Genomic DNA, 22,782 nt, shown 5'->3' with positions numbered 1-22,782 from the left:
GATCCGAATATACCTGGACTGGAGCACGGAGGTTGCAAAGCGGAGAGCGGGTTTCAACCGGGCCAAAGCGCCGTTGTACCGGAAAGAAGTAAAATTCAGAATGCTGCGGAATTTTGGATCAGATGGGGGGAGTGGACCCATGGCGGTTTGCAAGGCCGCAGGCCAGGGAATTTTCTTTCTTCTGCCATGTACACAAAGCCTAGATTTCTTTGTTCTGGGTAGGGCGCTCATCCCGAGGGTGGAGGGGACGGAGTATTCGGCTATAGCTGTTTCGGACCATGCCCCACACTGGGTGGAACTGGAGCTGGGAGAGGAGAGGGACCAACGCCCATTGTGGCGGCTGGATGTGGGACTGCTGGCGGATGAGGTGGTGTGTGGGACGGTGAGGGGGTGTATCGAAAGGTACTTGGAGGCCAACGAAAACGGGGAGGTGTGGGTGGGGGTGGTATGGGAGGCGTTGAAGGTGGTGATCAGGGGAGAGCTAATTTCCATTAGGGCTCATAGGGAGAAGACAGAGGGTATGGAAAGGGAGCGATTAGTGGGGGAGATTTTGAGAGTGGACAGGAGATACGCAGAGGCCCCGGAGGAAAGATGACTTGGGGAAAGACGACGGCTCCAGAAGGAGTTTGACCTGTTGACCACAGGGAAGGCGGAGGCACAGTGGAGGAAAGCGCAGGGGGCGACCCACGAGTATGGGGAAAAGGCTAGTCGGATGCTGGCACACTAGCTCCGTAAGAGGATGGCAGCGAGGGAAATAGGGGGAGTCAACGATGGAAGGGGAGCCACGGTTCGGAGTGCGACGAAAATAAACAAAGTATTCAAGGCCTTTTATGAAGAGCTGTACAGATCCCAGCCCCCAGCGGGGGAAGAGGGGATGAGACGATTCCTAGATCAGCTGAGATTCCTGAGGGTGGAGGAGCAAGAGGTGGCTGGTTTGGGGGCACCAATTGGGTTGGAGGAGCTGAGCAAGGGTTTGGGGAGCATGCAGGCGGGGAAGGCCCGGGACCGGACGGATTCCCGGTGGAGTTCTACAGGAAGTACGCAGACCTGTTGGCCCCGCTACTGGTGAGGACCTTTAATGAGGCAAGAGAGGAGGGGACCCTGCCCCCGACAATGTCGGAAGCGACAATTTCTTTGATCCTAAAGCGGGACAAGGACCCACTGCAATGTGGATCGTACAGGCCGATCTCACTCCTCAATGTGGATGCAAAGTTGCTGGCAAAAGTACTGGCCAGGAGGATCAAGGACTGTGTCCCGGGGGTAATCCACGAGGACCAGACGGGATTTGTAAAGGGCAGGCAACTAAACACCAATGTGCGGGGCCTCTTAAACGTGATAATGGTGCCATCGGAGGAGGGAGAGGCGGAGATAGTGGCAGCTATGGACGCGGAGAAGGCCTGTGACCGAGTAGAGTGGGAGTACCTCTGGGAGGTGCTGCGCAGGTTTGGGTTTGGGGTAGGGTTTATCAATTGGGTTAAGCTCCTTTACAGAGCCCCGATGGCAAGTGTAGTGACGAACTGGCGGAGGTCGGAGTACTTTCGACTGTACCGAGGGACGAGGCAGGGGTGCCCCCTGTCCCCCCTGTTGTTCGCATTGGCGATCGAACCATTGGCCATGTCATTGAGGGAGTCTAATAAATGGAAGGGGGTGGTCCGAGGGGGAGAAGAGCATCGGGTGTCGCTATATGCGGATGACCTGTTGCTGTACGTGGCGGATCCAATGGAGGGGATGGTGGAGGTCATGCAGACTCTAAGGGAGTTTGGGGAGTTTTCGGGCTATAAGCTCAATGTAGTTAAGAGTGAGCTCTTTGTATTACAGGCGGGGGACCAAGAAAGAGGGATAGGGGACCTACCGCTGAGGAGGGCGGAGGGGAGCTTACGGTATCTGGGGATCCAGATAGCCAGGAGTTGGGGGACCCTACATAAACTGAATCTGACGAGATTCGTGGAGCAAATGGAGGAGGATTTCAAAAGATGGGACATGTTACCGCTCTCGCTGGCGGGTAGAGTGCAGTCGGCCAAAATGGTGGTCCTTCCAAGGTTTCTGTTTGTGTTTCAGTGCCTTCCCATCGTGATCACTAAGGCCTTTTTTAAGAGAGTAGGCAGGAGTATTATGGGGTTTGTGTGGGCGAATAAGACCCCGAGAGTAAGGAGAGGGTTCCTGGAACGCAGTAGGGACCGAGGAGGGTTGGTGCTGCCAAACCTGAGGAGCTACTACTGGGCAGCAAATGTGGCGATGATCCGCAAGTGGGTGATGGAGGGAGAGGGGGCGGCATGGAAGAGGATGGAGATGGCGTCCTGTAAAGGAACAAGCCTGGGGGCGTTGGTGACGGCACCGCTGCCGCTCTCGCCGACAAAGTATACCACGAGCCCGGTGGTGGCCGCAACGCTAAGGATCTGGGGCCAGTGGAGACGGCACCGGGGTGCAATGAGAGCATCGGTGTGGTCCCCGATCAGGGGTAACCACCGGTTTGTCCCGGGGAAGATGGACGGGGGGTTCCAGAGCTGGCATCGGGCGGGGATTGGACGAATGGGGGACCTGTTCATCGATGGGACGTTTGCGAGCCTAGGGGCACTGGAGGGGAAGTTTGAGTTACCCCCGGGAAATGCCTTTAGATATATGCAGGTGAGGGCTTTTGTGATGCGACAGGTGAGGGAATTCCCGTTGCTCCCGGCACAAGAAGTTCAAGATAGGGTGATCTCGGGTGTATGGGTCGAGGAGGGAAAGGTGTCGGAAATACACCAGGAGTTGAAAGAAGAGGGGGAAGCGCTGGTAGAAGAGTTGAAGGGTAAATGGGAGGAGGAGCTGGGGGAGGAGATCGAGGAAGGTCTGTGGGCTGATGCCCTAGGTAGGGTTAATTCCTCCTCCTCGTGTGCCAGGCTCAGCCTGATACAATTTAAGGTGATCCACAGAGCGCACTTGACGGGGGCGAGGTTGAGTAGGTTCTTTGGGGTAGAGGACAGATGTGGAAGGTGCTCAGGGAGCCCGGCGAACCATGTCCATATGTTTTGGTCATGCCCGGCACTGGGGGGGTTCTGGAGAGGAGTGGCGGGAGCAATATCTCAGGTGGTGAAAGTCCGGGTCAAGCCAAGCTGGGGGCTAGCAATATTTGGAGTAGTGGAAGAACCGGGAGTGCAGGAAGCGAAAGAGGCCGGCATTCTGGCCTTTGCGTCCCTAGTAGCCCGGCGAAGGATCTTGCTAATGTGGAAGGAGGCGAAGCCCCCTAGCCTGGAGGCCTGGATAAATGATATGGCTGGGTTTATAAAGTTGGAGAGGATTAAGTTCGCCTTGAGCGGGTCTGCGCAGGGGTTTTACAGGCGGTGGCAACCGTTCCCAGACTATCTCGCGGAGCGTTAGACGAAGGTCGGTCAGCAGCAGCAGCAACCTTGGGAGGGTGGATGAGCAAGAGATAACATGAAGGGTTGGGGAAACTGGCACGTACGGGTGAGGGACAGTGTACAAAGCTGTGTAAATATATCATTTTGCCATGTATATATCTTGCTCTGCGCGATTTCTCTTTTTTTTTTGTTACGGGGGGTGGGGGGTGATAGGGGGGGGTGGGTGGTTATTGTTTGTAAGGGAGAAAAATTGTGTTAAAAAACTTTAATAAATATATATTTTTTTAAAAAAGTAAACACGTCTCAGTCCCATTTCCCCCACACACAACAAAAATCTAACAACCTCAGCGTTGAAATGTTAAAATGACCTCTGACATTTTGGGTGACAGAGTTCCAGATTTCCATCATTCTTTGTTGAATAAATGCTTCCGAGCTTCACTCCTGAACAAGCTGGTTCTGACGTTCAGGCTGCGCCTCTCTTCCCACCTGGGGAAGGCCTCCTTCTGCCATGTGGGGATTCTCTGTGGTTTCGCTCTATCCACCCATCAAATCCAATAATCATCTTCAACACGTCTCCTAATTCTAGACTCTGTGATTGAAAGACCAGTCGATGCAAACGGTCTTCATCATTTTACCCTTTAAGCGACGATTCTGTTCCGGTGAATCTTTTCTGCATCTCCACCAAAGCCAATTTATCCAAACTGGAAACAGTGTTCCAGATGTGGTCTAAGCTGCTCTTTATACGGCTGTTTCAGAACCTCTACCTCTCTCTATTCCAGCCCCCATTAGATGAAGAATAAAATTCCATGAGCCTACTTAATTTGTTTTTGTAGCCATCACACAAACGTCTGGACAAGGAGGCAGAGTGGACCATTCGGCCCCTCGAACCTGCACCACCATTTAATAAGGTCTTGACTGATCTGATAAAGACCTCAAATCTCCCCCGATAACCTTTGACCCCCCGTTCCCACCCCCACTTACCAAGAATCTATCTGCCTCTGCCGTAAAAATATTCAAAGATTGTGTTTCCCCACTTTTTCAGGAAGAGAGCTCCAAAGACTCGTCTTCCGTCCACTGGTTTTTGAGGAATTTTGTGCGTGGACAGCGTTGAGCAGAACAGATTGGACGAGGCTGACCTGCCCCAGACAAGCCACAGAGAATACACAAACCAGCTGACAAATTGGGGCAATGCGAAATGGATTTGTGGCGAATATCAAACAGAAAGCTATTGCTCAGTCACTGTTAAATGGGATGTGGAGCTTTATCCCCCAATCTAAGAACTGTAGACCTTTTACATGGTCTTACTACTCTAATTTAACAAATAAAGAATATTTTTGTTTCTGTGTTTTGTCTTTTTTATTATTTTTTGTTTTTTGGTGAATTGATGACCTGTACGTTTATCTACACGTACAGGAGTTAAGCCAGCATCCGCCACTGACGCTGGCGTGATGCTGGGTGTGACAACCAAGCAAAAGAACATAAAGTAACTGATGGATAAAACAAACGAGGGGAGTGCCCCAAAACAACGGGTGGAGCACAGCCCAAAGAGAACGAGAAAGGAAACAAAAACTTATCAAAAACCCGTCAAATTAAAGTGTGAGAATCGGGGTGGATAAGGCAATCCAACCCCTGCGGTGCCCACCGAGCACGGAACGCCTCGAGTGCGCCCGTGGACACCGCATGCTCCTGCTCCAGGGACACCAGGCCGCGAACGAGGCCGCGGAAGATGGGCAGACAGTCAGGCTGGACGACCCCCTCGGTCGCCCGCTGCCTGGACCTATAAATGGCAAGTTTGGCCAGGCCCAGGAAATGAAATGAAAATCGCTTATTGTCACAAGTAGGCTTCAAATTAAGTTACTGTGAAAAGCCCCTAGTCGCCACATTCCGGTGCCTGTTCGGGGAGGCTGGATTAGGAATTGAACCGTGCTGCTGGCCTGCTTTCAAAGCCAGCGATTTAGCCCTATGCAAGCAGGTTCACGAGGAGGTCCTCCGCCTTCCCGGCCCCCCTCCGCACCGGATGTCCGTAGATCAGGTGCGTGGGGCTGAAGTGCAAAGAAAACCTCAACAACACTGTCAAGAAACCAAATAGGGAGTGCAGCCTGGGACAGACAACATAAACGTGCTCCACGGTCTCCAACAGGCCGCAAAAGTGGCAGGTCTCTGGCAAAGCCGTGAAGTGGTTCTAAGAGCTGTAGCCACCAATGATTTCCCCCTTGTCTCAAAACTTCCGAGTCTACTTTTTTCTTGGCTTATTAATTTGTGGGCCGTGGTTGCTGCTTGCAAGGCCAATACTTGTTGCCTGTGGCTTTCTCGGCCATTTCGGAGGAGCAGTTATGGGTCAACCACATTGCTGTGGGTCTGGTGTCACATGTAGGGCCAGACTGGGTGTAAATAGCTGCCGTGGACATTTTAATCACAGAAAACGGTTCAATTTTCAAGGACTAAGAGCAGTCTGGGAGAATTTGTGTTTTAAAAGACGCCAGCCGGAAATTCTGGTCCCACGGGCTTCCCAGCGATGAGGAGAGAAGTCAGCGGGAAATCCAATTGACAACAGCGGGATCGGTAGAAAAATAGAGCAGCCACCTCCTCCCCACCCCCCAACCAAAAATACACACAGCGGGTGTTCGATAAACCCCACCCACTGACTCTTAAAGGATCAATGCAAGACTGACCGCTATTCCTGGAAAAACAGCTTTTTACCAGAAAGATAACCGTAGTGACGGTAAACACTTGGCAACATGGACGGCACTGTCGCACAGTGGTTAGCACTGTTGCTTCACAACGCCAGGGACCCGGGATCGATTCCCGGCTTGGGTCACTGTTTGTGTGGAGCCTGCACATTCTCTCCTTGTCTGCATGGGTTTCTTCTGGGTGCTGTTGGCCACTTCCCGACTTAAAATGGAGAACCGCAAAGGCTAAAGGGAAATTCAGCCAACACAGGCAAAACGAGCAAGTGCAGAAATCCTGTGTATCGGAACTTGCAAAAACCAGACAGCAATGAAACCAGCAGCCATCTGCATAGTAATGAGCGATTCCCAGGCACAATTGATACACTTCAGGCGAATAAAGCCAAGCCAGACTCCTCGGCGGCAGCAGGAGCCAAGACAAAGGAAGACCAATGGACAGCGATCAGGGAACCGCTCCAGTATTGGAGAAATCGATCCCAGTGATCGGAACGTAGTCCAATCACTTGGAACCAGGTACGGGGTCTGCCCAAAGGGGCGGGAAGCCTCTGGGGACGATAAAATAGAGTCCCCAAGTTCAAATCGGTCTTCTTGGCAGAGTCACTCAACAACGCGAATCAACCCCTGAGAGTGAACTGCCCAAGCTGCCGCACCAACCAAGTAAGTCTCCAGTCAACGCTCGCTACGAGATAGGCGCTCCTAGCTACAAGTCCATACCAGCTTTTGAATCCCGCAGACTCAGGACCTGAAAGAAAGACCATTTGTTCCCCTGACCTGGTGGGCCAGTCCGAAGCTAAGTATAGGCCTTTTAGTGATAGAAATAGTCTAGTAAGTAGAGTTATATGCATAAGTAGTGATTTACTGTGTATAATAAGTGTGTTTTGATTTGAATCTTACTAATTGGTGTGTTGAGTTATTGATCAGCACTTGAACTTGAACCTCGTGGCGGTATCATAAAGATACCTGGCGACTCTAGAGCAAAGGTTATAGAAACAGAGCAAATTAAGTAAAGATACAACGGGCAACATTTAGGAACCAACCAAAAGTTAGCAACATATTACTGGCGGCATTCTAACGGGACCCGATTTAGAAGTGGCCGAACCACTCCGGGAGAACCCAAAATTCGAACTAAGAATCCAATTGGGAACAGAAATACCACAAGTGTTCAAGCAGTTCTGATCAATCCTCATAATTCGGAAGTGTGTTAATGCATGCATAACTAACGGGGCTATAAGGTAAAACTGATAGATTTTTGTTGCGTAAAACTGTCGGGAGTTTGTATTCCGGAAAATAGCGAAAGCCGTACCCGTGTTTACAACACCGCCTTAGCACCCCTCGTTCCAAATTTTAAAAGAGCATTCAGATAGAGAAAATGGCAATGAAGGCAATGGAACGCCTTATGAACCCCCAGGAATTTGAGGTCGCAGCGACCAGCAGCAGAGTAGGACAGTGTCCTGTTTGGGAAGAAGAGATCAGGAAATATCTCAAAGGGAAAGGATGGCCCCTTTGGAGTGAATTCTGTGATAATGAGGAAACAGGACCCGGGAGTATAGGGCATACTTGGTGGGAGAACCAGTCAGAAATCCATAAGAAAAGCTTAGGGAAAGCTCGCAACCCGATGGCAATTGTGTCCCGTCTGGCACAATTGTGAGGCACAGAGGAGGTCGTTCGGATGCTCCATAAAGGGATCGAGGAGACACATCGAATGAGTAAGGTCGATGTGAGCGAGAAAGAGAACCTAGAATTAAGAAGGAAGTTAGAAGCAAAGGACGGAGAGGTAGATGATGCCAAGTGGGCACACCAGTCTTGTCTGGCGCATTTAAGCAGCTTCCAGACACAGTACGAAAAGGCCTATCAGGACACGCAACGTGCAGTCCTGGTAAGAGAGGAAACAGAGAAACAGGTAGAGGCATTGCAAAGGCAGTGTAGCGACCTGAAAGCAGCATTATGAGCACTCCATGCACCACCACGGAGCAGAGACAGAGCTCACTAGATCACGCAAAGTGCCGGAAGCAGATTGCAGAACTGCAGTCTTTGCTTTCAGTTCAGAATGGATTCCACAGCACCTTTGGATCCCAGTTAGATACAGAAGACGGCCCGGATTGGGAAGAATTAAATGAGACCGCGCATAGATATGTTCAGGGAACATGTGCGCAAGGAAAGCCCCAGAAGAGAAAAGCGCCCCAACCCCCCACAGAGCTGATAGTTCAGGCACCAATGAACCCAGTAACCACCCACCGCACAGTCACATCAGAAGGAGACACGGAATTCCTGTACACGACCCCCTTAACCGTGACCCAATTACGGGACGCGTGCGAGAAAATCACACCGTTCCTCCCCACCTCAGACCCTCACCACTTCTTTGCCACAGTAAAACAGCAGGCGATGCTGTATGGCCTGGATGAGCGAGAGCAAGTGAAGCTCACAGTTTTGAGTTTAGACCCTTCAGTCGTAGCAGCCCTTCCCGACCCACAGAATGCAGAGATGCACACAGCGATCCTAGACGCGATCGGTTACAACAGTGGTGACGCAGTAGAAGGCCTGAATAAGTGCAGGCAGAAAAAGACAGAACACCCCACAGCGTTTGCTGGATGCCTGTGGATCCATTCTACAGCCTTTTTTGGAAACTTAGACCGCGCCCATTTGTCCCCAGACAACATGGCCAAATGGACCCGCACCCTTATCTCCCATGCCACAGAGGCAGGACAAAAAGCTTGTACCACTTATTATTTTTTAAAAATATATATATTTTATTAAAGTTTTTTAAAAAAGAATTTTACATTTTTACAACTTTGTAACAAAATGTACATTGACCGTTATTTAAACAATATACTAACTAACAACAAGTACAGAAAAAGAAATAGTAACATTGCAAAAATAAATATAATTATAAACAACTAGCTTGGAAAAGAACAAAAAATACCAAGGACCCACATGTACCCTCCCCCCCCCTCTTCCCCCTGGGTTGCTGCTGCTGTCTTTCCTGTTTTCCCTTTTCGCTCTGCGAGACAGTCAAGGAACGGTTGCCACCGCCTGGTGAACCCCTGAGCCGAACCTCTTAGTGCGTACTTTATTCGCTCCAATTTTATAAACCCTGCCATGTTGTTTATCCAGACCTCCATGCCCGGGGGGTTTAGCTTCTTTCCACATTAGTTGAATCCTTCGCCGGGCTACTAGGGACGCAAAGGCCAAAACATCGGCCTCTCTCGCCTCCTGCGCTCCCGGCTCTTCTGCAACCCCAAATATAGCCAACCCCCAGCTTGGTTCGACCCGGACCCCCACCACCTTTGAGATCACTCTTGCCACACCCACCCAGAACCCATGCAATACCGAACATGACCAAAACATGTGGGTGTGGTTCGCCGGCTTCCCGCGCACCTCCCGCACCTATCCTCCACTCCAAAAAATCTACTCAGCCTTGCTCCCGTCATATGCGCCCTGTGTAGAACCTTGAATTGGTTCAGGCTGAGCCTGGCACACGAGGACGAGGAATTTACCCTACTTAGGGCATCTGCCCACAGCCCCTCCTCAATCTCTTCCCCCAGCTCCTCCTCTCATTTACCCTTTAGCTCCTCTACCATCGTCTCCCCCTCGTCTCTCATTTCCCTATATATATCGGACACTTTACCATCACCGACCCATGCCCCCGAGATCACTCTGTCCTGGATCCCCTGCGCCGGGAGCTGCGGAAATTCCCTCACATGTTGCCTTGCAAACGCCCTCACTTGCATATATCGAAAGGCATTCCTCGATGGCAACTCGTATTTTTCTACCAGTGCTCCCAGACTCGCGAACGTCCCGTCCAAGAACAAGTCCTTCAATTTCACAATTCCTGCTCGTTGCCAAGATTGGAATCCCCCATCTATCCTTCCCGGGACGAACCTGTGGTTGTTCCTTATCGGGGACCACACCGAGGCACCCGTCACCCCCCTATGTCGTCTCCACTGCCCCCAAATCTTCAAAGTCGCCACCACCACTGGGTTTGTGGTGTATTTTTTCGGGGAAAACGGTAACGGTGCCGTCGCCAGTGCTTTTAAACTTGTTCCCCTACAGGACGCCATCTCCAGCCTTTTCCACTCCGCTCCTTCTTCTTCCCTCATCCACTTACATATCATAGACACGTTGGCGGCCCAATAGTAATCACTCAGGCTCGGCAGTGCCAGTCCTCCTCTGTCCCTACTGCGCTGCAGGAACCCCCTCTTTACCCTTGGGGTCTTTCCAGCTCACACAAAGCTCATAATACTCCTATCCACTTTCTCGAAGAAGGCCTTTGTAATCAGTATGGGGAGGCACTGAAACACGAAAAGAAACCTCGGGAGGACCACGATTTTGACCGCCTGTACCCTACCCGCCAATTACAGGGGCACCATGTCCCACCTTTTAAAGTCCTCCTCCATCTGCTCTACCTGTCGTGTCAAGTTAAGTTTATGCAAGGTTCCCCAGTTCCTAGCCACCTGGATCCCGAGATATCGAAAGTCCCTTGCTACTCTCCTCAGTGGCAGATCGTCTATTCCCCTGCCCTGTTCCCCGGGGTGCATCACAAATAGTTCACTCTTTCCCATGTTCAATTTGTATCCCGAGAACTCTCCAAACTCCCTGAGTGTCTGCATTATCTCAGGCATCCCCTCCACTGGGTCCGCCACATATAGCAGCAGATCATCCGCATATAATGACACCCGATGTTCCTCTCCTCCTCTAAGCACCCCTCTCCACTTCTTAGATCCCCTCAGCGCTATGGCCAATGGCTCGATTGCCAACGCGAACAGTAACGGGGACAAGGGACACCCCTGTCTTGTGCCCCTATGTAATCAGAAATAGTCGGATCATTGCCTGTTTGTAACCACGCTTGCCACTGGGGCCCCGTACAGGAGCTGAACCCAGCTGATGAACCCCTCTCCAAATCCAAATATCTTCAGCACCTCCCACAGGTAGTCCCACCCCACTCTATCGAATGCCTTCTCTGCATCCATCGCCACCACTATCTCCGCCTCCCCCTCCGGTGGGGGCATCATCATTACCCCCAGCAGCCTTCGTATGTTGGCATTCAATTGCCTCCCTTTAACAAACCCTGTCTGGTCGTCATGTACCACCCCTGGGACACAATCCTCTATCCTAGTCGCCATCACCTTGGCCAGTAACTTGGCGTCTACATTTAGGAGGGAGATGGGCCTGTATGGCCCGCACTGCAGCGGGTCTTTGTCTCGTTTCAGGGTCAACGATATCGTCGCCTCCGACATCGTCGGGGGTAGTGTCCCCCTTTCCTTCGCCTCATTGAAGGTTCTCGTCAGGAGTGGGGCCAGTAGGTCCACATACTTCCTGTAAAATTCCACCGGGAACCCATCCCGTTGGCGATATTCTGCAGCATCGTGCAGACTATCCGCATGAGGAAATGGCGAAGGAGAGCTGACCGCGCTAGCACCCCGGTCTCCAGAATGAGATCCCCTATTTTCGGTTTTCACCAGGCCCCCGAACCCCTTGGTCTACAATAAAGACCATTTGTGTTGCATCTTTTGTAAATATTGTACACCCCTGTGCTTGACTGCCAAGCCAGAGGATAAATGTGAATGCTGCTATTATTTTTGTATTGTTTAGGAAGTTAATATGACTGAATGTTTTAGTGAGTGTAGTTTGAGGACAGTTAGAGGTACCGTTTTTTGTGTGTTGTAATGCATGTCCCGGTCTTACATAGCACCACTTAGAAATTGTTAGTTAAAATTTTTACTGCATAGTTATCAGTGTAGAGGCCACGGAAGAGTGCTCGCTGGGTCAGGGAATGAAGACAACGCAGTTATGTGATCCTTCACGAGTCGTATTAGGGATCACAAGGAGGGTGTGTAGCCACCTGGGTTGGCCACTTCCAGACTTAAAATGGAGAGCCGTCAAGACTAAAGGGAAATTCAGCCAGCACAGGCAAAAATAAGCAAGGGCAGAAATCTTTGGTTTTTGCAAGTCCCAATACACGACAGCACTGAAACCAGCAGCCATCTGCATAGTAATGAGCAATTCCCAGGCACAACTGATACACTTCAGGTGAGGTGAATAAGGCCAAGCCAGACTCGATGCCAGCAGGAACCAAGACAAAGGAAGGCCAACAGACAGCAATCAAGGAGCCGCTCCAGTATTGGAGAAATCGACCCCAGTGATCAGAACGTAGCCCAACCACTTGGAACCAGGTACAGGGTCCACCCAAAGGGGCGGGAAGCCCCTGGGGACTAGAGTCCCCAAGTTCAAATCAGTCTTCTTGGCAGGGTCACTCAACAACTCTAATCAATCCCAGAGAGTGAATTGTCCAGCTGCCTCACCAACCAAGTAAGTCTCCAATCAACACTCACTACGAGATTGGTGCTCCTAGGTACAAGTTCATACCAGCTTTTGAATCCTGCAGACTCATTACCTGAACAAAAGGCCATTTGTTCCCCTGACCTGGTGGGCCAATTCCAAAGCTATATAGGCCTTTTGGGGACAAAATGGTCGAGAAAGTAGAGTTATATGCATGTAGTGACTTACTGTATATAATCAATGTGTTTTTGATTCAAATCTTACTAATTGGTGTTGAGTTATTGATCAGTACTTGAACCTCATGGTGGTATCATAAAGATACCTGGCGACTCGAGAGCAAAGGTTATAGAAACAGAGCAAATTAAGTAAAGATCAGGCAACATTTAAGAGCCAACCAAAAGTTAGCAACAGTGCTCCAGTTTCCTCCCACATGTCCCGAAAAAAAAGTGCTTGCTAGGTGAATTGGACATTCCGAATTCTCAGTGTACCCTAACAGGGGTCAGAATGCAACAATTTTCACAGTAACCTCATTGCGGTGATAATGTAAACCTACTTGCGACAATAATAAAGATAATATTTGTGACAAAGTGAACATTTAACTAACCTTTGGAATGGGGGGGGGGGGGGGGGTGCAGAGCTTGATCAACTGTGCACTCCCACCCCAGGTGAGTAACAGTCAGAGCTTTTCCAAACTGGACATTCTAGATGTTGTCTGAACTGCTCCTTGTACAGCGGTTTCAGATCCTCTATCCCCCCCCCCCCCCCTCTCCATTCCAGCCCCTCTTGGGGATAAATAATAAAGTTGTATTAGCCCGGTTAGGCAGCTAGAAATCTTTGTGAACCAATCATGTCAGCTACAGAATTACACAGGGAAACAAATCTGGTCAGTGACATTTATTTTCAAATGCAGCAACATGGCAGAACAGAAATTTAGCACAAAAAACCCCACACAAGTTGGATCACTCTTCACTGCAAAAAGATTAAAGTCAGTCAATCCAGGGTGAGCTTGTCAAACAGGTACTCTCCCGTGCCATTCTCAGGGGCTCCCAGTCTCTTCAGGTTGGTGATGTGATCTCCGAGCTTCTTGATCACCTTCACTTGTTCATCCAAGTAGTGAGTCTCCAGGAAGTCACAAAGCTGAATCAGGAGGACAGAAGAGAAATTAGTGTGGATCTTCCCCAGATGAAAATTCTTCCCCCACCTCCTCAAGAAGGTAAATCTGATGCACGTGGGTGTCATGGGCAGATTTAACCAGAATTACCCACAAAAGTGGCAATTCACCCATTCTCCTGGGGAGTGAAAAGAAACATTGATGCCTCCGAATGGAATTTAGTCAAACCCAGCAATGGGAAACCCAAAATAATTCTGCAAATGACTACAGATTCCAACATCACTGGATAAGGAAACAAAATTCAACTCACATGAGGGTCAGTGTTCCCAGAGGAGAGTTTGTGCAGATCCAGCAGACTCTGGTTCACATTCTTCTCCATCTGCAGAGCTCTCTGCATTGCCTCCAGACCGTTGCTCCACTCATCCTGCTCTGGTTTCTGAAAGGGGAAAGAGAGAAAGGTCTTTTTTGTGCTGCACTAAGAATGTTGTGTAATGTGGGTTTAAATCATAGAAGGGAACATTGGAGACCACTAGCTCTCGGGGCTAAAGAAAGAAAGGCAGGATGATCAGCCACCATGGTAATGAATGGCAGAGCAGGCTCGAAGGCCGAATGCCTACTCCTGCCGTTATTGTCTATGTTTCCATTGCTGGCAGTAGATCAGTCCATTGGCTTGGCAGAGCTAAAGAAACTCCATTCCTGCTAAGTCAATGTCTTGTGAAGTCCTGACTTTATCAATGAGTCATAGCGAGAGCCCACATTTTCCACACTATTCCTAGTTTAGCCCCACAATGGTTGAACCAATACTTTTTGGAGCACCCATTTATTGATCCTCAGTATTCACTCGTTCAAGTGCGTCAAAGGTGAAATCATCTTTTATCTGTCGTCACACACTCAATTTTACTGCTGCTCACATTCTAGAGCGTAGAGTTGCAAGATTTTAAAGTACAAACAAAAAAAAGACACTTAAATTACATCACTAAAGAGAGGAACTGGAAGAAAGACTGCGGACTGTGTTTGAGCGGCTGGAAAATGTACAGATGTTACAACTTTCTTGTTACTGATTTGTATTGAAATTGACTTCTCTTTGCATTGTTAGAGTTCAAGTTAATGGTGTTCTGTGTTGCAACAGTTAAATGTTATGTTAGTGAATTGTAGGTGTTGGATTGGTGGGTTTGTTTTGGTGTTTCTTTCTCTGGGACTGGGCGGAAGGGGGCGAGAGGTATTGGGGGAGCCATCCACTCTAGCTAACTAGAGTCTGTTAGTGAACGGGGGTGAGGAGAGAGGAGGACTGTGGATGTTGGGGCCTGGATAGCAGGCTTCAATGGGCCTACGAGGCGAGCAAGAGGGGGTGGAGGGAGGGATGTTGGGGGGGGGGGGGGGGGGGGGATGTTTTTGTAGGGGGGGTTCTTGGGAGGGGGGGGGGGAAAAAGGGGTTCGATGTTTACAATGGACAGGGGCAGGTCAGGCTTATGGGGCAGGGCCCGGTGGTATGGTGATGGTGGATAAGAAAGGTGGGGGGGGGGGGTGAGACCCCCCCAGTAAGGATAATCACGTGGAACGCGAGGGGGCTAGGAGGTCCGGTCAAGAGGTCAATGGTGCTTGCACATCTTAAAAGTTTGAAAGGCGATGTAGCAATGCTGCAGGAGACTCACTGGAGGGTGAAGGACCAGGTGAGACTTAAAAAGGGCTGGGTTAGCAAAGTGTTTCACTCCAGTTTGATGGAAGGGCTCGAGGGGTAGCGGTGCTGGTCAGCAAAAGGGTACGCTTCCAGATGGAGAAGGTGGTGGCAGATCAGGGGGGTAGATATGTGATTGTGACAGGGGCATTGGAGGGGAGATCAGTGGCGCTGTTAAGTGTATACGGCCCCAATTGGGACGATGTGGAATTTGCGAGGAAGGTGTTCTGGGCTATTCCCGACTTGGATATGCATGAGCTGATTTGGGGGGGAAGGGGGCTGTGTGGATTAAGGGTGACTATGGGTAATCCCGGATTCCTTTGTGCCATTTCTTTATGTAAACATGTGGGCTGAGGTTTGGGGGTTGGTGGGCGAATGGGTTCATTGTTATTATGGGGACTGACATATCTTGCTGATTATAGTTTATTGTTGATGGGTGTAAATGTGGGAGAAAATGTGAAAAAGGAGAATTTTTTAAAAATGAAAAATTTGCATCACCACAGAAGGCTGTTAAATTCCAACCTTGACATCCTCCAGGATGATGCGGCCTCCACGTTTATTCTGGAATTCCATCAGTTTCTCAGCGTGTTCGCGTTCCTCGTGTGACTGCTCCTTGAAGAACTCAGCAAAGTGACGCAGGGCAACGTCATCCCGGTCAAAGTAAGAGGACTGCAGGTAGAGACAGTGGAAAAGAGGCAGGTCAGACCCCCAGCTATCAGATTCACCTCACCCTTCCTGGACCTCAATACTGGCCTCCAATTAGGGGTCCAGAGTTTTGGTTTTTATTGAAAACTAAATCGCTTTATCAATGCTTTTCCTCAGTATGTTGAAACCCATCCCTGTGGATGGTGGGAGGAAACCTGACCCGGAGTAAACCCACACAGTGGGTCACCAGAGGGTTCCTGCCAATGAGGCAGCAGTGGTAACCACTGTGCAAGTAATAATGCTGTTTGGATTGAAGTTTGTTGACCACAATGAATTACATCCTCTCACACTAATGATGGAAAATAGAAAATCCTTCAAATTCAGTACATCAGCCAGCCAATTACATTTAATTGCTCCTCAGCGCAGGAGGCCGCCATTCAGCCCATCGAGTCTGCACCGGCTCCTGGAACAAGCACCCGATCCAAGGTCAACACCTCCACCCTATCCCCATAACCAAGTAAACCCACCCAACACCAAGGGCAATTTATCATGGCCAATCCACCTAACCTGCACATCTTTGGACTGTGGGAGGAAACCGGAGCACCCGGAGGAAACCCACGCAGACACGGGGAGGATGTGCAGACACCGCACAGACAGTGACCCAAGCCGGAATCGAACCTGGGACCCTGGAGCTGTAAAGCAATTGTGCTATCCACAATGCTACCGTGCTGCCCACAGTACCTTCAAACTAAGCATTCTACCAGAAACTTCACAGAATCCTGGAGTTAATTATAGATACAAACTAAAAACATCAATTCTAAAATAGGGACAAACACCTGCCTGGAGTGTTCAATCTATTCAGTCTGGGGAGGGAATATATCTAAAGCCAACTCATTAACCGAGAGAAACTCTACCTGCTCAGAAAGCAACAAAGCCACAGTCTTAAATTGAAAATAGGACTCCCAAAAATGCAAAATTCACCATGGAGAGGTAAACATAGGAGGAATAGTGCTCCAGGTTGATCTGCTTGTTAACAGCATCCTCACAGTCCTTGTGGTAGTTCTGACGCACTTGGGAAGCCATCTTACTAGTTAAGGGTCAAAGTCAAACAGCAACAACAGGACCTCAGTCCTCACAAGCTCTTGTATTTATACAACTGGGACATCCTGCATTCAAACAGGGAATGACATCCCAATGATGATTGACAATCCCTGAGAGCCAATCAGGAATCTGCCATGAATCGAGGCACCAATTAATCAATGAGAGAGGGTTGGGTGTGATACTCAGAGCCAATCAGGTCTGTGGAATACTTGAAAGATCAGGATGGTTACTCTGTGATTGGGCCATTCAACCCTTCAAACATTTTCCACCATTCATATTGTGACTGGATTGAATTCTAACTCTGTAAACACGTCTCAGTCCCATTTGCCCCACACACAACAAAAATCTAACAACCTTAGCGTTGAAATGTTAAAATGAACTCTGACATTTTGGGTGACAGAGTTCCAGATTTCCATCATTCTTTGTTGAATAAATGCTTCCGAGCTTCACTCCTGAACAAGCTGGTTCTGACGTTAAGGCTGCGCCTCTCTTCCCACCTGGGGAAGGCCTCCTTCTGCCATGTGGAGATTCTCTGATTCTCTCTGGTTTCGCTATATCCACCCTATCAAATCCAATAATCATCTTCAACACGTCCCCTAATTCTAGACTCTGTGATTGAAAGACCAGTCGATGCAAACGGTCTTCATCATTTAACCCTTTTAACGACGATTCCGTTCCGGTGAATCTTTTCTCCACCAAAGCTAATTTATCCAAACTGGACACAGTGTTCCAGATGTGGTCTAAGCTGCTCTTTGTACGGCTGTTTCAGAACCTCTACCTCTCTCTATTCCAGCCCCCTATGATGAAGAATAAAATTCCATGAGCCTATTTAATTTGTTTCTGTAGCCGTCACACAAACTTCTGGTGAAGGAGGTAGAGTGGACCATTCGGCCCCTCGAACCTGCACCACCATTTAATAAGGTCCTGACTGATCTGATAAAGACCTCAAATCTCCCCCCGATAACCTTTGAGCGGGGGTACCGACCCCCGCTTACCAAGAATCTATCGACCTCTGCCATAAAAATATTCAAAGATTGTGTTTCCCCACTTTTTCAGGAAGAGAGCTCCAAAGACTCGTCTTCCGTCCACTGGTTTTTGAGGAATTTCTGTGCGTGGACAGCGTTGAGCAGAACAGATTGGACGAGGCTGACCTGCCCCAGACAAGCCACAGAGAATACACAAACCAGCTGACAAATTGGGGCAATGCGAAATGGATTTGTGGCGAATATCAAACAGAAAGCTATTGCTCAGTCACTGTTAAATGGGATGTGGAGCTTTCTCCCCAAATCTAAGAACTGTAGACCTTTTATATGGTCTTACTACTCTAATTTAACAAATAAAAAATATTTTTGCTTCTGTGTTTTGTCTTTTTTATTATTTTTGTTTTTTTGGTGAATTGATGACCTGTACGTTTATCTACACGTACAGGAGTTAAGCCAGCATCCGCCACTGACACTGGCGTGATGCTGGGTGTGACAACCAAGCAAAAGAACATAAAGTAACTGATGGATAAAACAAATGAGGGGAGTGCCCCAAAACAACGGGTGGAGCACAGCCCAAAGAGAACGAGAAAGGAAACAAAAACTTATCAAAAACCCGTCAAATTAAAGTGTGAGAATCGGGGTGGATAAGGCAATCCAACCCCTGCGGTGCCCACCGAGCACGGAACGCCTCGAGTGTGCCCGTGGACACCGTATGCTCCCACTCCAGGGACACCAGGCCACGAACGAGGCCACGGGAGATGGGCAGACAGTCAGGCTGGACGACCCCCTCAGTCGCCCGCTGTCTGGGCCTATAAATGGGAAGTTTGGCCAGGCCCAGGAGCAGGTTCACGAGGAGGTCCTCCGCCATCCCGGCCCCCTCCCCACCGGATGTCCGTAGATCAGGAGCGTGGGGCTGAAGTGCAAAGAAATCCTCAACAACAACCCTGTCAAGTGTGGTAAACCACTGTGTTTCTATATTAAGGGTTGTACGGTAGAACCTGCACTACAGGTTCACTTGGGCCCCTGCATGCTAGCTCCGCCCAGGAGCCGGGTTATAAATATGCGTGGCGTTCAGCTCACAGCCATTTCATCAGCTGCTGTAGGAGGCCAGACACCTGGTACCAATAAAGCCTGAGTTTGAATTCAACTTTGTCTCCAGCCAAATTGATCGTGCCTCACGAGGAGGTCCTCCGCCTTCCTGCCCCCCCTCCGCACCGGATGTCCACAGATCAGGTGCGTGGGGCTGAAGTGCAAAGAAAGCCTCAACAACACTGTCAAGAAACCAAAAAGGGAGTGCAGCCTCGGACAGACAACATAAACGTGCTCCACGGTCTCCACCAGGCCGCAAAAGTGGCAGGTCTCTGGCAAAGCCGTGAAGTGTTTCCAAGAGCTGTAGCCACCAATGATTTCCCCCTTGTCTCAAAACTTCCGAGTCTACTTTTTTCTTGGCTTATTAATTTGTGGGCCGTGGTTGCTGCTTGCAAGGCCAATACTTGTTGCCCATTGCTTTCTCGGCCATTTCGGAGGAGCAGTTATGGGTCAACCACATTGCTGTGGGTCTGGTGTCACATGTAGGGCCAGACTGGGTGTAAATAGCTGCCGTGGACATTTTAATCACAGAAAACGGGTCACTTTTCAAGGACTAAGAGCAGTCTGGGAGAATGCGTTTTAAAAGACAGCAGCCGGAAATCCCACCCACTGACTCTGAAAGGATCAATGCAAGACTGTGACCACTACTCCTAGAAAAACAGCAGTGAAGGTAAACTCTTGGCAACATGGACGGCACTGTTGTACAGTGTTTAGCACTGTTGCTTGACAACGCCAGGGACCCGGGATCGATTCCCAGCTTGGGTCACTGTCTGTGTGGAGCCTGCACATTCTCTCCGTGTCTGCGTGGGTTTCCCCTGGGTGCTCCGGTTTCCTCCCACATGTCCCCAAAAAGTGCTTGCTAGGTGAATTGGACATTCCGAATTCTGTGTACCCAAACAGGGGCTAGAATGCAGCAATTAGGGGATTGTCACAGTAATTTCATTGGTGATAATCTTTATTGTCACAAATAGGTTTCATTATGGGACCATTGGAATAGGGGGGGGGGGGGCGGGGGAGTGCAGGGCTTGATCAACTGCGCACACCTCATCCCCAGTGATTAACAGGCAGAGCTACTTTCCCAAACTGCTCCTTGTACAGCTGTTTCAGATCCTCTACCCCCTTTCCATTCCAGTCCCTCTTGGGGATAAAGAATAAAGTTCGATTAGCCCGGTTAGACAGCTAGAAATCTTTGTGAACCAATCATGTCAGCTACAGAATTACACAGGGAAACAAATCTGGTCAGTGACATTTATTTTCAAATGCAGCAACATGGCAGAACTGAAATTTAGCACAAAAAAGAAACTACACACACAAGTTGGATCACTCTTCACTGCAAAAAGATTAAAGTCAGTCAATCCAGGGTGAGTTTGTCAAACAGGTACTCTCCCGTGCCATTCTCAGGGGCTCCCAGTCTCTTCAGGTTGGTGATGTGATCTCCGAGCTTCTTGATCATCTTCACTTGTTCATCCAAGTAGTGAGTCTCCAGGAAGTCACAAAGCTGAATCAGGAGGACAGAAGAGAAATTAGTGTGGATCTTCCCCAGATAAATTCTTCCCCCCACCTCCTCAAGATGGTAAATCTGATGCAAGTGGGTGTGGTGGGCAGATTTAGCCAGAATTACCCACAAGTGGCAATTCACCCATTCTCCTGGGGAGTGAAAAGAAACGTTGATGCCTCAGAATGGAATTTAGTCAAACCCAGCAATGGGAAACGCAAAATAATTCTGCAAATGGCTACAGATTCCAACATCACTGGATAAGGAAACAAAATGCAACTCACATGAGGGTCAGTGTTCCCAGAGGAGAGTTTGTGCAGATCCAGCAGACTCTGGTTCACATTCTTCTCCATCTGCAGAGCTCTCTGCATTGCCTCCAGACCGTTGCTCCACTCATCCTGCTCTGGTTTCTGAAAGGGGAAAGAGAGAAAGGTCTTTTTTGTGCTGCACTAAGAATGTTGTGTAATGTGGGTTTAAATCATAGAAGGGAACATTGGAGACCACTAGCTCTCGGGGCTAAAGAAAGAAAGGCAGGATGATCAGCCACGATGGTAATGAATGGCAGAGCAGGCTCGAAGGCCGAATGCCTACTCCAGCCTTTATTGTCTATGTTTCCATTGCTGGCAGTAGATCAGTCCATTGGCTTGGCAGAGCTAAAGAAACTCCATTCCTGCTAAGTCAATGTCTTGTGAAGTCCTGACTTGATCAATGAGTCATAGCGAGAGCCCACATTTTCCACACTATTCCTAGCTTAGCCCCACAATGGTTGAACCAATACTTGGAGCACCCATTTATTGATCCTCAGTATTCACTCGTTCAAGTGCGTCAAAGGTGAAATCATCTTTTATCAATCGTCACACTCCATTTTACTGCTGCTCACATTCTAGAGGGTGGAGTAGCAAGAAATTGTAAGTACAAAAAGAAAAGACACTTAAATTGCATCACCACAGAAGGCTGTTAAATTCCAACCTTGACATCCTTCAGGATGATGCGGCCTCCACGTTTATTCTGGAATTCCATCAGTTTCTCAGCGTGTTCCCGTTCCTCATGTGACTGCTCCTTGAAGAACTCAGCAAAGTGACGCAGGGCAACATCATCCCGGTCAAAGTAAGAGGACTGCAGGTAGAGACAGTGGAAAAGAGGCAGGTCAGACCCCCAGCTATCAGATTCACCTCACCCTTCCTTGACCTCAATACTGGCCTCCAATTAAGGGTCCAGAGTTTTGGTTTTTATTGAAAACTAAATTGCTTTGTCAATGCTTTTCCTCAGTATGTTGAAACCCATCCCTGTGGATGGTGGGAGGAAACCTGACCCGGAGTAAACCCACACAGTGGGTCACCAGAGGGTTCCTGCCAATGAGGCAGCAGTGGTAACCACTGTGCAAGTAATAATGCTGTTTGGATTGAAGTTTGTTGACCACAAAGAATTACATCCTTTCTCACACTAATGGAAAATAGAAAATCCTTCAAATTCAGTACATCAGCCAGCCAATTACATTTAATTGCTCCTCAGCACAGAAGGAGGCCATTCAGCCCATAGAGTCTGCACCGGCTCTTGGAATGAGCACACCACCCAAGGTCAACACCTCCACCCTATCCCCATAACCAAGTGAACCCACCCAACACCAAGGGCAATTTATCATGGCCAATCCACCTAACCTGCACATCTTTGGACTGTGGGAGGAAAGCGGAGCACCCGGAGGAAACCCACACAGACACGGGGAGGATGTGCAGACTCCGCACAGACAGTGACCCAAGCCGGAATCGAACCTGGGACCCTGGAGCTGTAAAGCAATTGTGCTATCCACAATGCTACCGTGCTGCACACGGTACCTTCAAACTAAGCATTCTACCAGAAACTTCACAGAATCCTGGAGTTAGTTATAGATCCAAACTGGAAACAGCAATTCTAAAATAGGGACAAACACCTGCCTGGAGTGTTCAATCTATTCAGTCTGGGGAGGGAATATATCTAAAGCCAACTCATTAACCTAGAGAAACTCTACCTGCTCAGAAAGCAACAAAGCCACAGTCTTAAATTGAAAATAGGACTCCCAAAAATGTAAAACTCACCATGGAGAGGTAAACATAGGAGGAATAGAGCTCCAGGTTGATCTGCTTGTTAACAGCATCCTCACAGTCCTTGTGGTAGTTCTGACACACTTGGGGAGCCATCTTACTGGTTAAGGGTCAAACAGCAACAACATGACCTCAGTCCTCACAAGCTCTTGTATTTATACAACTGGGACATCCTGCATTCAAACAGGGAATGACATCACCAATGATGATTGACAATCCCTGATAGCCAATCAGGAAACTGCCATGAATCGAGGCACCAATTAATCAATGAGAGGGGGTTGGGTGTGATACCCAGAGCCAATCA

General features: G+C 49.1%; 1 protein-coding gene across 1 annotated transcript; it reads right to left on the bottom strand.

The window, feature by feature from the left end:
* Nucleotides 1–20,139: 20,139 nt before the first annotated feature.
* LOC140404148 (ferritin heavy chain, oocyte isoform-like) lies at nucleotides 20,140–22,574 on the bottom strand. The gene is made up of 4 exons (XM_072492565.1): nucleotides 22,473–22,574; nucleotides 21,370–21,516; nucleotides 20,685–20,810; nucleotides 20,140–20,403 (listed from the first exon to the last, which is right to left on the bottom strand). The coding sequence occupies exons 1-4, from the start codon at nucleotides 22,572–22,574 to the stop codon at nucleotides 20,257–20,259; spliced, it is 522 nt and encodes a 173-aa protein (XP_072348666.1). The 3' UTR covers nucleotides 20,140–20,256.
* Between the last annotated feature and the right edge of the window lie 208 nt (nucleotides 22,575–22,782).

The sequence above is a fragment of the Scyliorhinus torazame genome, chromosome 29 (genome assembly GCF_047496885.1).
Source record: "Scyliorhinus torazame isolate Kashiwa2021f chromosome 29, sScyTor2.1, whole genome shotgun sequence".
Lineage (NCBI taxonomy): Eukaryota > Metazoa > Chordata > Chondrichthyes > Carcharhiniformes > Scyliorhinidae > Scyliorhinus > Scyliorhinus torazame.
Note: the sequence above shows the minus strand (reverse complement) of the source record. Positions and strands in the feature narration are given on the sequence as shown.

Excerpts from the sequence above, each read along its gene's own strand:
- LOC140404148 (XM_072492565.1), bottom strand. The coding sequence starts at position 22,574 with ATGGCTCCCCAAGTGTGTCAGAACTACCACAAGGACTGTGAGGATGCT. Across the intron at positions 21,517-22,472 it reads CCTATGTTTACCTCTCCATG|TCCTCTTACTTTGACCGGGA; the intron begins GTGAGTTTTACA and ends CTCTACCTGCAG. Across the intron at positions 20,811-21,369 it reads TCATCCTGAAGGATGTCAAG|AAACCAGAGCAGGATGAGTG; the intron begins GTTGGAATTTAA and ends TTCCCCTTTCAG.